Raw genomic sequence first — 15,076 nt, 5'->3', positions numbered from 1 at the left:
TTGCACAAAACAAAGTTGAGTTACTTCAACTGACCAACGATGGTTCTGTCAGTCCCACAACAGTTACATTGCAGTAATAATTATGTTAACGCATCTAATCTGACAACACTTGTTTAATCATTTAAAAGGCAAGCTTTGCAAAGTTAGGTTCGAAAGCAAAGGTGCAAAAAGCCCCATGGCAAATATTACACAGCCTACAAAACAAATCTTTCGTTAGGGGCTCATTTCCATACATTAAATATAGAGTAAAAAAAGTTATTGTGCTAAAAAATAAATAAACCGGTTAGGCTTCAGAATAAGGAATTAAAAATTCACCATCTTTATTGCACCAAATTCAAATATTGAATAATAAGTGTATAAATAACGTAATCAAACTTTCGATTACTCTAGTTTGAGATTTGCAATGTTTCAGGGAACATAATTGTAAAAGTTCTTTGATTATTAGTGTCTGTTAGTCAATGTAGATTTTAGCCATCATTTTATAACGTGTTCTTCTCCTGCAACATTTACTTGTTATTCAAAATCTTCACGGTTTCCTGTCCGTAATGATAGTAACTATATGCAGAAGCAGCAGTTGTAATAGCAGTGATGCACCTGTGGGAGAAATAAAAAAAAGTGCTTTGTTAATTAGGAATATTTCTAATTTTTAGACCTATATAATAAACCCGTAACAGAACATAGAATATATTAATATCACCTCCTATGGATTGAATTAAAATCTATGAATAATTGTATTGAATACACATTAGTTTCTCATCAACAAATCTATCCGTTTACTGAAATAATTTCTTCTTCAGTACACAACATAACTTATTATTTAATAATTAAATGACACAAATTGTCTTTCAAAACCAGCAAAGAATTCTGCAACTTACCATAATGTCTGAAGATAGATACTGTCCACAAAATTGAAGACGGGAGCAGCCAATGAAGCTGCCACCAAAATTAACTGAACTGCTGTGTTCACCTGCAAAAAAACAAAAAAAAAACATTTTAGTGAAAGTTGGTGCTTAAAATAGTTGTAATGTGTGTGGCACCTGTCGTTTGCAAATTCACATAGATAAGAGCAAACACGGGTTCTTAGAGCAGGGGTGTGCAAACTTCCTGCGCTGTGCCCCCCTGCCTGCTATCCTTCTGGGTCGCGCCCTCCCCCTCACCTCTAATGTGGTGTCATATGACGCTGCGGGATCATGTGACGTCACTTGACCCGCGGCATCATTTGACGTCATGTCTCCATGGCAACGGGCGGCATTTGACACCGCGTTGCAAAGGGGACGCGTGACTGAAGCTAGGTAAGCAAGTTTACAAAGGCCTAGCGCTCTCAGTGCGGGGCCTCTGTAACAGCCGCACCCCCCCCCCAGAAAAGTCTGGCGCCCCCAGTTTACGCACCACTGTCTTGGTTAATGAGAAGTTTATTGCCTGTACAGCATAGAGTATGATCATACACAAAAGTCAGAGACTCTGCAAGGGGAGGACCAAAGCAGGCTTTACGTACACACAATATTTTCATTGTATAACATAGGCTGCTAGGCAGAATATAATGACTACTCCCTATTCTAAACCTATCATCTTAAAGGTCACTAAAATAAGTACAAACAGCTCAGTACAACAACAAGGTATGTTAAGATACATTTTATCACTATAATTTTGTGCATTGAGTCATAGGACTGGCCTTGAAAGTGTACTTCTAGCGAAACAAACTCGCAACAAGCACATACTTTCCCACAGATATGAATTTACTGTAGGAACACAGCACAAATAAATGATTATAAGACACGATAAGACAGACAAAATGGATTCTGAATACTGCTAATAATCAGTCTCCAGAGATCATTCTTCAACAGGATGTCCATATCAACAGTATTATTTCAACACACCCATGGGAGGTTTCACAACTTGTAATAACCTGAGGGCATATTTAGAATACACAGGTGAGTTCTATCTTCTGTCTGTTTTCTTAACGAAGAGGACAATACTCAGGTCTGTCTAAGTAAGTTACTATAAAAGACTTGTGCACTGTTCTGAGAAGATGTGTCTGTGCATATAATTGAATTGTAAAATGTTTGTTTACCCCCACCACCCCACCCCTTTATTCTTTTCTGTACCCTTACCATATAAGTTTCAATAAAGAAAGGAGTTAAAAAAAAATAATAAAAATTTGTAGTAATATTAGTTGATTAATGAATGTTAACTAGTAATAAATATTACTATTAGTAATAAAATATCCCAAATATTGCTCAAATCTAAAATATTGCATATAACGACTCATTTATAAACTGACCCTACCAGCTTAAATTTCACTTTTTAAGAATGCAGTTATTTATTAACTTTTGTATGGAATGGGAATTGATATTTGAATAAGGGGAAGTAGATACTACCTTAAATGTATGGCATGTTTAGGTCAATAGTGTCTATACAGGAATTTCTATTGTAAAAAAAAGAACACAGTGCTACCATTAAGAAACTATCAATATGCATAGCCAGTGTTCGACAAACCTATACATTTGCTCGCCCCGAGCGAGTGGATTTAACATCGTGGCGAGCTCCTATTGGCCCAAGCAGCACACGTGTGGTACTAGGTGGCGAGTAGATTTTTTTGTTCGGCGAGTAGATTTTTTGGTGATTTGTCGACCACTGTTAGCTATTAGCGAATATATATGTATTCTTCATGAACCATTGGTTGGATTTTTACTTGCAAACTGCAGCGAGTAATTTCAAGTACATTTCTATGGAAGTCCCATAAAAACGAGGAAAAAAATGGACTTAAGAAGGGGGGGGGGGGTGGAATTAAAACAATAAGACAAGGCGCTTTAAAAAAATCTTCAGGAATAGTTAGGAACAAGGGAGCTCTATTATGACACATTGAACGGATCTGCCACTTTAGCAGGAGGTATCAAAGTAAAATACTAAATCTTTAACAAACTTCACTTCTTTGCATCCACTTAGACTCATGACTTCATGAACCAATACTATGCTGTTTGACAACAAACCTGAACCATCAAAGTCTTATTTATCAACTCTATCTATCTCAAACCTGAGCTTAAAAAAATGCTACAAGATAATTAAAGCAAAAAAGTAACGGGGTCAAATGAAAGGTACAAGTAAAAAATTACCAAAAATGTTCAATGATCATCTCTGCCCCAGAGACTTTTCTCGTTTATATTTTGAAGCTCCTATTATATTTATGACTCAGTTACTGGTCCATCTTTGTGGTTCTCATATATTTATTTCAAAATCACCTGTTTAGCTCTCAGATTCTGAGTCTCCTTCAGAGAGCTTTATGGCCAGGTTGTTAAATTGGCAATATTTGGCGTTAGGAAAATAATACTGCAGTGCAATATTTTTGCCAATTTAACAACCAAATTACTTAGAATTATATATGCACAACAGACTTGCATTAATGATCTCATTTGCATGCCAGGGTGTATGTAGATAGTGGAAGGGATCCATGGTAGTTCACAATGGCAATTTCCTCCATTAACACCAAAAATATACATGCAAAAATACAACTTTAATACTGGTACTCAGAGTATTGTGATAATTAAATCATTAAAGCAGAATTCCATCAAAAGCAGGGGGGCACCGGAGCTGAACCGTGTTACTTTCAGCTCTGTGGACCCGGTTCCCAAGATACTTACATTTGTAGGTGAGGCCACTGCCTCATGGAGGTTTAAGTCCCCTGTGTCACGTGGGCTAATAGGAAGGCGCGACAGATGTCGTTGCGGCATCCAATTAGCGGAATGGGACATTTGGACGCGGACAGTTTGCTGTGACCAAATAGCGGCTGCCGCTTCGCCACCAACGCACCGTCTGCCGCTGGAAACCCTGCTGCTTCTAAGGTGAGTTTTATTACCGTTTAGGGTAGGGGACTAATTTAAGGGGTTTTGCAATTAGGGTAGGGGGTTTTAGAGGAAGGGGAAGCGACCGGCGGCAGGGTGAGTCGTGGCGAAGCGGTCGCGACCAAATGTCCTAGACTGTCCTATTGGCTCCCATGTCACAGAAGATTTAAGCCTACGTATTATTCACCCAGCTGGGGATGCAACTGGCAGAAACTACACAGAGGTAAGTATCTCGGGATGCAGGGGGTTTTCAGGGCTAAAATTAACATGGTTCAGCTCACACAAACACACTAAAAAAAACTATTCCAAACCTCTTCTTTAAACTACCCTTTAGAAACAAAGTGATTGAACCCTTTTAATGCATAATAAATGAATGAATTGAATTACATGGTAAACACACACCTAGCTGTCCCTCAAGATCTAAAGATTTATTACAGTCCCTACACTTGCATCCTTAAGGCGGAGTCCCCGCTGGCGCGGAGCACGCTTACCTCAGTGAATGTGGATTGTCACATCCACGCTCACGCGCGGGCACACACGCTCACCCATGCTCGGCCCTTCGATAAACAAAAAACTGACTGTCGAGCGTGCTCAGCTTGCGATATAGCTAGGACAGCCGAGCGCTCATGCTTGGAGAGCTGGTGACGTCACCGCGTGGCCGCAGCCTAACACCAATATGACAAATTGCATCAATCCTTGAAATACTTGGACATACTTGAAAACGAGAGGTAACACTCAATGTATCCTGGTAAAACATTTTTATAAATAAATCCCCCTCTACATTTTATAAATAAAATAAATAATTTTACAGTCAAGAAAGGAAATAAAACAAAAATGATGACCAGGCATTACCCAACAGAAAGTTGTAACTTCATGTCCCAATACTGTTGCAGCTTTCTATTGGTTTTCTGAAGCTAAGATGACTTCATTGCACATTTTGTTCCCTGGACAAGACTTGAACACTGGGAGAAGTATGTGTAAACCTGATAACAGCACAATTCACAATTTGTTTGAGGGTTGAAGGTGGAGAGAGGGAGTCCTTACCTTACTGATTAACGTTGGCTTTAACTGAGCAGTTGCATAGCATGGGTTAAAGTATTTACTGACTGTTCTCTGTAGAAAGAACAAAACGAAAATCAACTTGTAATAAAGAATCTAAACAAATACATTGGAATCAAAATAGAATACGTTTCATACAGTTCTATTTAGAATCAAATAAAAATGAAGTATTTTGTTTTTTCATGATCAAGTAATTGAAAGTCTACATTTTTCTATAATAGTGAAAAACATTCAAAACGTATCAAAAGGAGCCATCCAAGCAGCTTTTTTTACATTTTATTTTTTAACATAGGATTGAAGTAGGGAGTCTCCGGACCTGAAACACATTAATGTCAACTACGGGGACCCCCTGCTTCCAGTGATAGACCTCTGTAGGGGGTGCCAGAAACTCTCTGCCGTTTAAAGTTCCTGCGTCACGTGGACCAATAGGAAGCCGCACCGGATTATGTCACGGCTTCCTATTGGCCCACTGGAGAAACGTCACCACAGTCGAGCAGAGCGGCTACCGGCGCCACCTACGGAGGCAAGTATCTCTGGAAGTAGGGGGGCCCCGGAGCTGAAATTAATTGGGATCAGCTCCAGAGACACCACCTCAAATCGAGCGAGCAAGAAAAGCAGCTTGGATTGCCTCCGCTTACTGTTAAAAAAAAAAAAAAAAAAAAAATCCCTGTTAAAAAGACTCTTGGCAACATAGATTTGCAAGAAAATAAAGGCATAACACGTTGTATGGCATTTTAAAAAGGTTTGTTTTATAATTTAATATCTACTTACTGGTGGCGGAAGAGTTTTGTATCGTACATAAAAAACTGCAGAAATCAACACTAGGTCTCTTAAAATGATCATGATTGTCAGAGGCACTGAAAAATAAAAAAAGGACCCTTGATTAAATAAAGTTGTGGACAAAATATATAAAATGTAACAAAACCATATTTTATTTGGTTGCTTTTATACTAGATCAGAGCATGTTATTTCAAGCCAAATGCAGTATCCCCCCCAAAACAATTTAACTCACATGTGTTTGACATTACTCAGTAGTTATATGGTACAGAAGATTCAATGCGGCTCAGTGAGTAAAAGACACTGACTGGACTGGTTCAATTCCCAGTGTCGACTCCTTGTGACCTTGGGCATGTCACTTTATCTCCCTGTGCCTCAGGCACCAAAAATATAGATTGTAAGCTCCACGGGGCAGGGACCTGTGCCTGAAAAATGTCTCTGTAAAGCGCTACGTAAAACTAGCAGCACTATGCATGCTTAAGGGAAAAAAACAAAAAAAAAAAAACTTTTATTTTACCTCATTCAACCAACAGGCAGATTCCGCCCCTCCTCACTGTCAAGCCCAACCCCACCTCATGGCATCACACAAAACCCAGACCCCCTGTATCACGCAAGGGTCTTGTGTATGTACGTGTGCATCAGTGTTAGTGCGCGCGCCAGTGTGATGAATGAGACCTTAGAAGATACCCGTGAGATACCTGGTAAATATACAAATAAGGCATTTTTATTAGCATATTTCCCTGGCATCATTCGTCTCATCACATGAAGTATAGACTAAGCGGTTTGGGAATGTAAACGCAACCAAGCTACTCCTAAATTAGTCACAATCTTCCTCCTGTGACTTTCTGGGCAATATTGCATCAATAAGTGCATGCAAACAAAATGTCAAATTGGGCGATTTGAAGCATAGATAATTCTAAATGATCAAATTGTATTCGGTTTTCAGACAATTTAGCAGTCGCAATATCATAGTTTAATGAAGAGGCTCCAATGCAACTAAATGATCTGACAGAATAGGTACTTGTAACAATGGTTCTTTTGCATCACTGGTAGAGAAACTCCCTTTTAAAATAAAACGTTATATTAAAATGATGCCCTTTTCAAACACCCTCTTCTGCCGTTGCCATAAATGACACCACAAGTGACAGTTGGACAGCAGAGATCCAGCACACAGAGGATAACCACAAAGGGTATTATTCAACTTGTGTATTTTATTGATATTTAGATCTTACTTTATATATTAAGCGCGCACACACACACCTTACAAGGAAAGATTTAAAGTTTTTCTTAATTGGGGTATACTGTAGTATGCTGCATACTCTACACAAGCCACTCACTGACTGACAACTCCTCTGACAATGTAGATCAAAGCCCACAATACGTCACTTCTGCAAATACTGTAAAAATTAAAAAAACAAAAAAACAATGGTAATTACTGAATCAAACTGCTGTGTGAATCATAACAGAGATTCATTAGTCTGACTCCCTCAGCTTTATAAACACTTTAAGATATTAAGATATTGAAAATAGTAGAATCAGTGTTGACAAAGGCTGTCATTATTAGGTTTGTTGAAGATAGTGGAAGGTCCAAAGCTTAGACATTTTCTACAACTAGTGCCATGTTCAGCTCTGCATTATACAAATATAAACATTTAAAAAAAGGAAGGGAGTGGGCTCTGGATTTCCAGACTGAAATAGCGATGGAGGACTGCGATGATATATGGGAGAATGCGGGTAAAACCTCTATAAGTACGGTAACAAAAACAGAAAATAACATTGTTATACTATATTATTCCCCCAAAAGATTAAAACCGATGCTCCCGGGGACCTCGGATAGATGATGGAGGGGCTGTGGACAAACAGGAGATTTGGCACATATATGGTGGTATTGTCCAGTAATCCAGACGTACTGGAGGACAGTTTTGAAATTAATAAAAAGATGTGACGGATATCAAAATCCCGCTAGATCCAAACCCAATTATTTTGGCTAAACCCATGGAAGATGTGAATCACCACACACAGATTGATCCTGCATATTCTAACGGCGGCTAGATGCGCTGTAGCCGCGGCGTGAAAAAAGACACTCCCGCCTTCCAGAAGAGAGGTTATTAGAAGGGTCAATGACGTCCAATTAATGGAGAAACTTCTTATTTCTGAATCATACCACCAGGAAGTAAGAGAGGGTCTGGGATCCTTGGGATGCTGGATAGGGGTGCGCTCCCGGAAGGAGAGTGGATATGAGAGTGCTGAACGTACAATAATGTGTTTACCAAATGTTGTATGATATGTAATGTGACTGTTGTTGTTTGCAAGAAATTTGATACAAAATGGTTGTTCCCCCTTCCCCTTGTTATTTTTTGTATCCTTCCCCCTGTGTGTGAAAATTATAAAAATATAAGTTTGAAGCAAAAAAAAAAAAAAAAAAAAGGAAGGGGATACATTTAAAAACAACTATTAGATTTACTCAGAAATTTTTTTGAATTAAAGTTGCTAAATGTTTGAGTGAAATCCCATTCTGTAATTTCCCCTTGAAGGTTTATACAAGTACAAATCTTTTCCGAATGAGCATGGAAGTAAACAAAATATTAGTTAACAAAAAACAAAGAATACAACTTTATGGGTCAATGGACTCTGAAAGGCAACCTACTTTCTGCATAATATATTGTTACCCAAATGTAACGTGATTGAAGGTTATGTATGGTTTGTAATGTAATTTATGATGCAACAATAAAACAGAATTACAGGTGTATGTATATCTTTATTTATATAGCACCATTAATGTACATAGCGCTTCGCAGGAGTAATGCCCGCGACATAATAATATAAATAACAAATAACACATAATGGGAATAAGCGCTTCAGACATAAAAGTAACAACTGGAAAATGAGTATCACGGGAGACCAGGGTTATTAACACCTTTTCCTACTGGGATCATCAGATTGAACAGGACAGCAGTAAAATAAATTGTAATTTATTCCAGCATTTGACATACACACAAAGTAACACAATTTACACTGTTAACACACTGGGAACGGGGCTAACGAATAAAATCTTCCTTTAAACGAAATTGTCACAAACTACCTCTGTAGGAGCCCCTTCCAATGACCGGGTGGTACTCACGAAAGTCCTGGAACGCAATTCGGCATGCAATCCCAGCCACGACCGCTACGTCCTCAAAAAGCGGGACTTAGAACATAGTCAAAAACTCTGAAGCCGGCTCCCGTCTATTCTTCACCGAGCATCTTTGAATTTGCCGCTTATGGTTTGGTGCTTGGAATCTGAGGTCCTGATTGGCTGCAAGGTTTCTTATGGGTTTCAGAGTCCCATTCAGAAACTACTACAACCAATCAGCACGTGGGAATTCTGCTGCCAGCCTATCACCGATTTGTCGCTATTCTGAAGCCGGGTGGGCACCGATTAGGACTCTGCTATGGGGCATGCGCCAACCTGGCACCTATGCCTGTTAGCATATCGAGACCACCCGCTGTCCAGGCTCCGCAGAGTCTAGGGTAGGGCAAATGGTTGCCGGATAGCCCAGGATGGAAGTACTCAAGTATAAGTGCAGTACTCCTCCTGTTCTAACACCTTGGCATCCCTGAGGTATTCCAGTCCGGACTCCGAACAGACCCAGTGGCGACAAGCTTGGTAGCCATCACGTCTCTCGGAACCACGGACATGGAATCCCACAGTCACAGATATACTGTACATGGTTATAAGCATTCACATTTATTAAATAAAAACCTTTAATAAAAAACTCTTGCTTATGTGTGTGTGTTTTACTGATAGAAGTCTTTGGGTCCGGTGGCAGGGATAGAATAAAAATATGTGTTCCCTATTCTTATAAGCCTTATTCCTGGCACAATGCATAACCCTGACTTTACGGTACCCACACAATAAAACCCCCTTGCAGCTTTTAAACATAGCTGGAGCTCCCCCTGAACCCTTATACCAGGTTCAGGGTGACTGGGCATAGTCTGGGCATCCCACCTTATACTAGGGACCCCAGGACTGTTCTGGGGATACCGTGATCCCCTATGCCCGCTTTACTTTTCCAGCCTGTGCTGAACCAGGAAACCCTGGCGGTGAGTCACACGAACGTTCCCAGGGTAGGATTTTGCGGGAGCACTGTGCTTCAATGTTCCCGAGAATCTTACCTGATTCCCGGGTACATCTCTGGGGTGCCCCATAACTCAGGAACCCCGCTACATAGCAACAATCTGATTAAAGATTCTCTGCAAAACCCACTATTAAACTCACAGCCTCGCAAACTCCACTGCCCAGCACCCCTGGAAATGCAAAAAACAGAAAATATTGAATTGTCGCATAATTATTACACAGTCTCAGTGATACATATACAACAACTGGGTCCAAGAGCTGACACTCTAGGACTTTTACACGCGGATTAGGTGTAACCAAGTGGGCTTAACTTTTATTATTGAGCCTGGCTACCCCCTCACTGTCCGAGGGCAGCAAAATTTGGGGGCGGCAAAAATGTCCGCCCCCATATACATTTTCCACGCTCTCAAGCCTAATGGGTCCCATTATTGACGTGTTTGCTGAGCGAAAAGTGCGGAAACGGAAGTTCTGACTTAAAAATAAATGGTGAGTACATAAGTAACCTATATTTTATATTTAATCTACATTTATATGTGTGCGGTATATTTAATTTTGAATCTACAGAATACATTCACTTATAATGGGGCTCTGAAAAAAATGTTTGCCCGGGGGCCCGAACATGTCTAGCTACGTCACTGGGAAGGGCACTCTAGAGGTGTGGGCCTGTGAGTGAGAAAGGTTTAAAGGTGAGAGAGGACTTTAGATACAAAAGGGGTAGGGAGAAGTTATGGCATTTGTAGCCAAAAACTGATTATTTGCTTCTGGATTCATACCACTAACTGCCGTAAAATAATAGAACAAAAAACATATTAGCCGGTAAGCAAAAGATCTGGTTTTAAAGCTTTTCAGTAGCTGAAGGAACACAGGGCACACGGATTTGAAGTATTCAAACTAATATATTAAGCCAAACAAAGACCGTTACGGTTGAAACATTGTGTTTGGCTTAATAAATTAGTTTGAATACTACAAATCCATGTGCCCTGTGTTCCTTCAGCTGCTACATGTATTGGATTGGATACAGCCTATCGTTCAAGTACAGGAGCACCGGTTATTGCATCTTTGGTTTTATTCCATTTGATTTTGGGGTACAGCATTTACCCTTATTCGTATTGAACTTTAATGCTTTTCACACATTACTTTTATGGCATGGTGCATATCTAGACTGCTGTTGTTTTAAGGTAATCAGAAGTAAAATACATGTATGGATTAAACAAGAATGTTACATGTTAATTTAGTTGAAGCAGCATCCTGTTTACAGTAGCATTGTATATTCTTACCTGGAATAAGACTTGCATATGTTAGACAAACATACAGAACACTGATGAGTATTTTGTCCGCCAATGGGTCAAGTGCACTTCCTAATACAGATTTCTGATTGGCCCAGTTCCGCGCTATGAAGCCATCCAACTACAAATACAAGGGTAAAAATGAATTACTGAATATCTTTAGCAAAGTAAGAATAATTTAACACTAGATGCACCCAAAACCTGAATAGTTGCATAAAGGCTGAAACATTGGCATATCTTCATTATGATTTATAATAAACATGGTTTTCTTTTCTTTTGTGTTGTGCGGTTTAGTTCCTATTTTGCTGGTTTGATACCAGATACTCCTTTAGCTTGTAGTTGTACAAAGAGATAATAAAAAAAATTAAAAAAAAAAAAAAAACACTCACCAAATCTGTTATTCCAGCAAGAACAAAAACTCCAAGTGCAATATTAAAATCTTCACATACAATTAGGTAACCCAAAACAGGCGACAGGCCGATCCTAGTCATTGACAGCAGATTTGGGATTGTCCATGGATTTTCATACTGTAAAATTCAAGAGGATTACTAGTTTTGATATGCAAGACATTTGAGACCATGCTGTATGTTTTTTTTTTTTTAATTTTATAGTGCAATGAACTGATTATCAGAAAATAATCCATTGTTACAAATGAGTAAGAGCTACACATTCAGTTGTAAAGCACCGACTATTGAAATTGAATTCAGCATCTAAAAACACTGTATATAAAAAAAGATTATTCTAAAAATTAAATAGTATTACAAAATGTTTACGCATCAAGAACAGTCAATTCGAAATGTACTTTTGCTTAGCCATAAATGTTAACCCCAAATACCTTTAAAAATAAAAGGAAGGGGAAGTAGTTGAGCTACCAGGAACATGCAATATTAATAACAATTAAGAAAGCACTGTGTGTGGTCTTCAACAGAGGAATCTACTTTGTTTTGCTATATTGCAAGTACTGTATAATAATTTGAGAAATGTAAACAAAGTGTCACTGTCTGATCACCATTAGGCCTCGGCCAGGGTAGCGTTGAGCGTGCGGGCTCACGCTGGTCGCGATGAAACACATTGCGGCAATCTGTGTGGCCAGCGTGAGCAAGCGCCTGCTCGGCTCGTAGAGCAAGCAAATTAGATTTTGCTGCTCGCAAGCGCGTCACGTGAGCAGTTCGAGCTCCGTGACTTCGTGGCCGCGCCCCCAGGCAAGCGCGCGCCTAGCCAGCCACAAATCGCCCGGCCGTGTGCAGCGCACGAGCGCGCCCGTTCCCTGCCTGGCCGAAGCCTTACATCTGTATGACAATTCCACGGTGTCAGTGTCATTGCACCTGCCAGCATGTGTGTTAATGTATGTACATTTGTAATTACAGAGCACCAACAGTGCAAGCAGCACTTAACAAAAGAGACAATACATGGAACTGTAATATAAGTGCAAACAAACATAATATCAGATAATAAGAAAGGGAGTAACTGCCCCCGGGAGGTTAATGTGCCCTGGTTGCTGAGCGAGATCCTGGTGACACAAGGGAGATGAATGACATGACTGATGATTGAGGGAGATTTTAACATCTAAAAGGTCAGTGTATTACATTTCTCCCTGGAAAGCATTCCCTCGCCCCAATGCCTATGAATGGAAGTTTTTAAAAAGCCCTTACATTTTCATCTCAAATGTCTGAGAAATAAACTTGCACGTGTTATTCAGTATGGTGAGAGTAAGGCTGCGTCCATAGAGGGGGGGAGCAGTGCTTAACAGCGCTGACGCTGAGGCTCGCCTGCTGAAGCTGTGCATGAAATCGCACAGCTTCAGCAGGCGAGCCAGCGGGCGCGATCAGGAAGCGGGGCAGTGACGTCGCACTGACGTCAACGTCACGGCGCCGTTGACGCTGCTTCATGCTGATTGGATGTTTTCAGCCGACAGCGCGCTGAAAAACAGCTTGGCTGTCGGCTGAAAAATCCAACTCCTCAGCACGCCTGCGGACGCTCACGTGAGCCCCCTCTAAAGACATCTTCATTGAGGATGCCAGGGCTCAGCGCGGAGCGTCCGCACGGCTCAGCGCTGCTTGTCCTTCTATGGACGCAGCCTAACACGTGTGTTCAGGGCAGTGACCCCACTGAGCCCTGTGTGTCAGATCACATGGACCATTCCTAACACCCCAAATGACCCAACTCCTAATATCTCTCAAGACTTCCACCAAGATCTCCCTCAACAAGTGTGGCCCATCCCCTCCTATTAGTTACACCGTGGACTTAGGCTGCGGTCCCAGTGACTGCCACAGCGCACGCCTCGGCGTGCACTGTGCGCACAAACACCGGCCCCCTAGTCACTCAGGGCCGAGTACATGCGTCGGCGCACATTAAGCAGCCGCGCTGTACGGCAAGATTCCACACACACAAAAAAAATTGTGTGTAACTTGCGACGGAGCCGTGGCCACGCCCCCGCCGGCGGTTCAGCCAATGAGGGCGAACCAGCCGCGTGAGGTCATGGCCACGCCCCCCACAAAAACCCGAACACGCACCCTCCCGTCGTAACCTCTCCCTCTCTCCTGAGACCGCAGATCGCGATTAGCGCTGTGCACGCACCCCCCTCCCCCCCCCCCCGCCGGGCGCGCCACAATGATGCACTTATAGTGCCGACAACGTCAGGCTGCGATCGCTGGAAAAATCAAATTGAGATGACTTCCAGCCATCGCGTCACGCTTACTATAAGCGCACGCGCCGGCGGCAATGCATTTGTTTTGACGCGACGTCGCTGTCACTATAAGCGCGGCCTTATGATCCTGATCTGTAAATAAGCAGGCGGGTTGTGGTGACCCGGACCAGTGTAATTAGGGGGCTACATGGCTCCTTTACCAGGTCTGACAGGCCTCTCTCTGCGGGGCCAGCCTCTGCATGCCCGGGCGGCCTTCGTTCCTCCGGTACAGGCTTCCCACTGTTGTGGCGGATCCCCCCGTTGCCGCCAGGTCCCCACACATAGAGATTCCCGGGGCGCTGGGGTGAGTGCCAGACCCGGCGCGGTAGACAGCAGAACAGCCTGCGGGTCTCCATGCAAATCTCCCCGGTGATCGTAGTGTTCCGCCGCTCCCTCGCGTGCCCGTTACAGTCCTGGGCGAGTAGTGCGGCCGTCCCATCCGCGCGGCGGCGCCTCTGCCGGCCCCACCACCCACCGGAGTCCGTCACAGTAAGGCAGGCGACGGGCCACGCGCACACCGGCTCCCAGTGGCCAGCGGCCCCATGCGCCGCAGCCGTCCTCCTCGCGCCTGGTCTGCTCGCGCCAGCCCCGCGCGCCGAGCAGCTCAGCACAGCCAACGAACTTCTGCCCAGCAACTGCGCGAGCGCCGACATGGCGGCCTCTCAGGGCCTCACAGACTGCTGGGCGCTGTACTGGCGGGTCACGGCTCCGCGCAGCCTCCCCATGCAATCTGAAGTAGCTGCGGCTTCCCCCCCCAAATCCTTTCTTTACGACGCTTCACAGGTTTACGGTAACAGATTTAACCCATGATGCAACCGGGCTTGTCAGTGCGTGATTTCCATGACAGTGTGTATGGGAGTGTGTGTCTGCGTGTGTGCTTCCTCGGCAGTGCTTCCACATTTTTCCAGGTAAAAATAAAATAAAAAATCCCCGTCCAAAAAAAGTATTTAAAAGGCGATAAATAGATTTTACATATAACGTGCATGTGACTGTGATGGCATGAGAGCAGCCAATAATAACAACTGTGGAAGAGGAGGCACTATGAGGGAGATGAGCCTTTAAAGCTGCAGTTCAGTCTTTTTTTTTTTTTTTTTTTTTACTTCAATAGCTTCATGTGTGCAATCTCTATTTACCTAAAGAACTGTATAGCTGTCAGTCAATCCGTTCTCCATATATTGATCGGCGAAATTTGGCGACATTTTTAAAGCTGGGATTTGTTTATAATTTGCCTCCGGCAGTCAGTGGAAGACTCATGAATATTCATGAGTCTCACAGTGACGTGTGCTCGCTCCCGATCTGCCGCTGTGTGGTG

General features: G+C 42.4%; 1 protein-coding gene across 1 annotated transcript; it reads right to left on the bottom strand.

The window, feature by feature from the left end:
- Positions 1-296: 296 nt before the first annotated feature.
- CRLS1 (cardiolipin synthase 1) lies at positions 297-14,621 on the bottom strand. Its single transcript, XM_075596007.1, has 7 exons — positions 13,926-14,621; positions 11,468-11,605; positions 11,070-11,199; positions 5,670-5,755; positions 4,884-4,952; positions 876-967; positions 297-594 (listed from the first exon to the last, which is right to left on the bottom strand). The coding sequence occupies exons 1-7, from the start codon at positions 14,415-14,417 to the stop codon at positions 507-509; spliced, it is 1,095 nt and encodes a 364-aa protein (XP_075452122.1). The 5' UTR covers positions 14,418-14,621; the 3' UTR covers positions 297-506.
- Between the last annotated feature and the right edge of the window lie 455 nt (positions 14,622-15,076).

Source organism: Ascaphus truei, chromosome 4 (genome assembly GCF_040206685.1).
Source record: "Ascaphus truei isolate aAscTru1 chromosome 4, aAscTru1.hap1, whole genome shotgun sequence".
Taxonomy (NCBI): Eukaryota; Metazoa; Chordata; class Amphibia; order Anura; family Ascaphidae; genus Ascaphus; species Ascaphus truei.
Note: the sequence above shows the minus strand (reverse complement) of the source record. Positions and strands in the feature narration are given on the sequence as shown.

Bases quoted from the DNA above. Each gene is read 5' to 3' on its own strand.
- CRLS1 (XM_075596007.1), bottom strand. From the start codon at position 14,417: ATGTCGGCGCTCGCGCAGTTGCTGGGCAGAAGTTCGTTGGCTGTGCTG. The intron at 4,953-5,669 runs GTAAGTAGATAT...TTCTTTCTACAG, and splicing joins ACAAAACTCTTCCGCCACCA to AGAACAGTCAGTAAATACTT. The intron at 595-875 runs GTAAGTTGCAGA...TTTCTCCCACAG, and splicing joins ATCTATCTTCAGACATTATG to GTGCATCACTGCTATTACAA.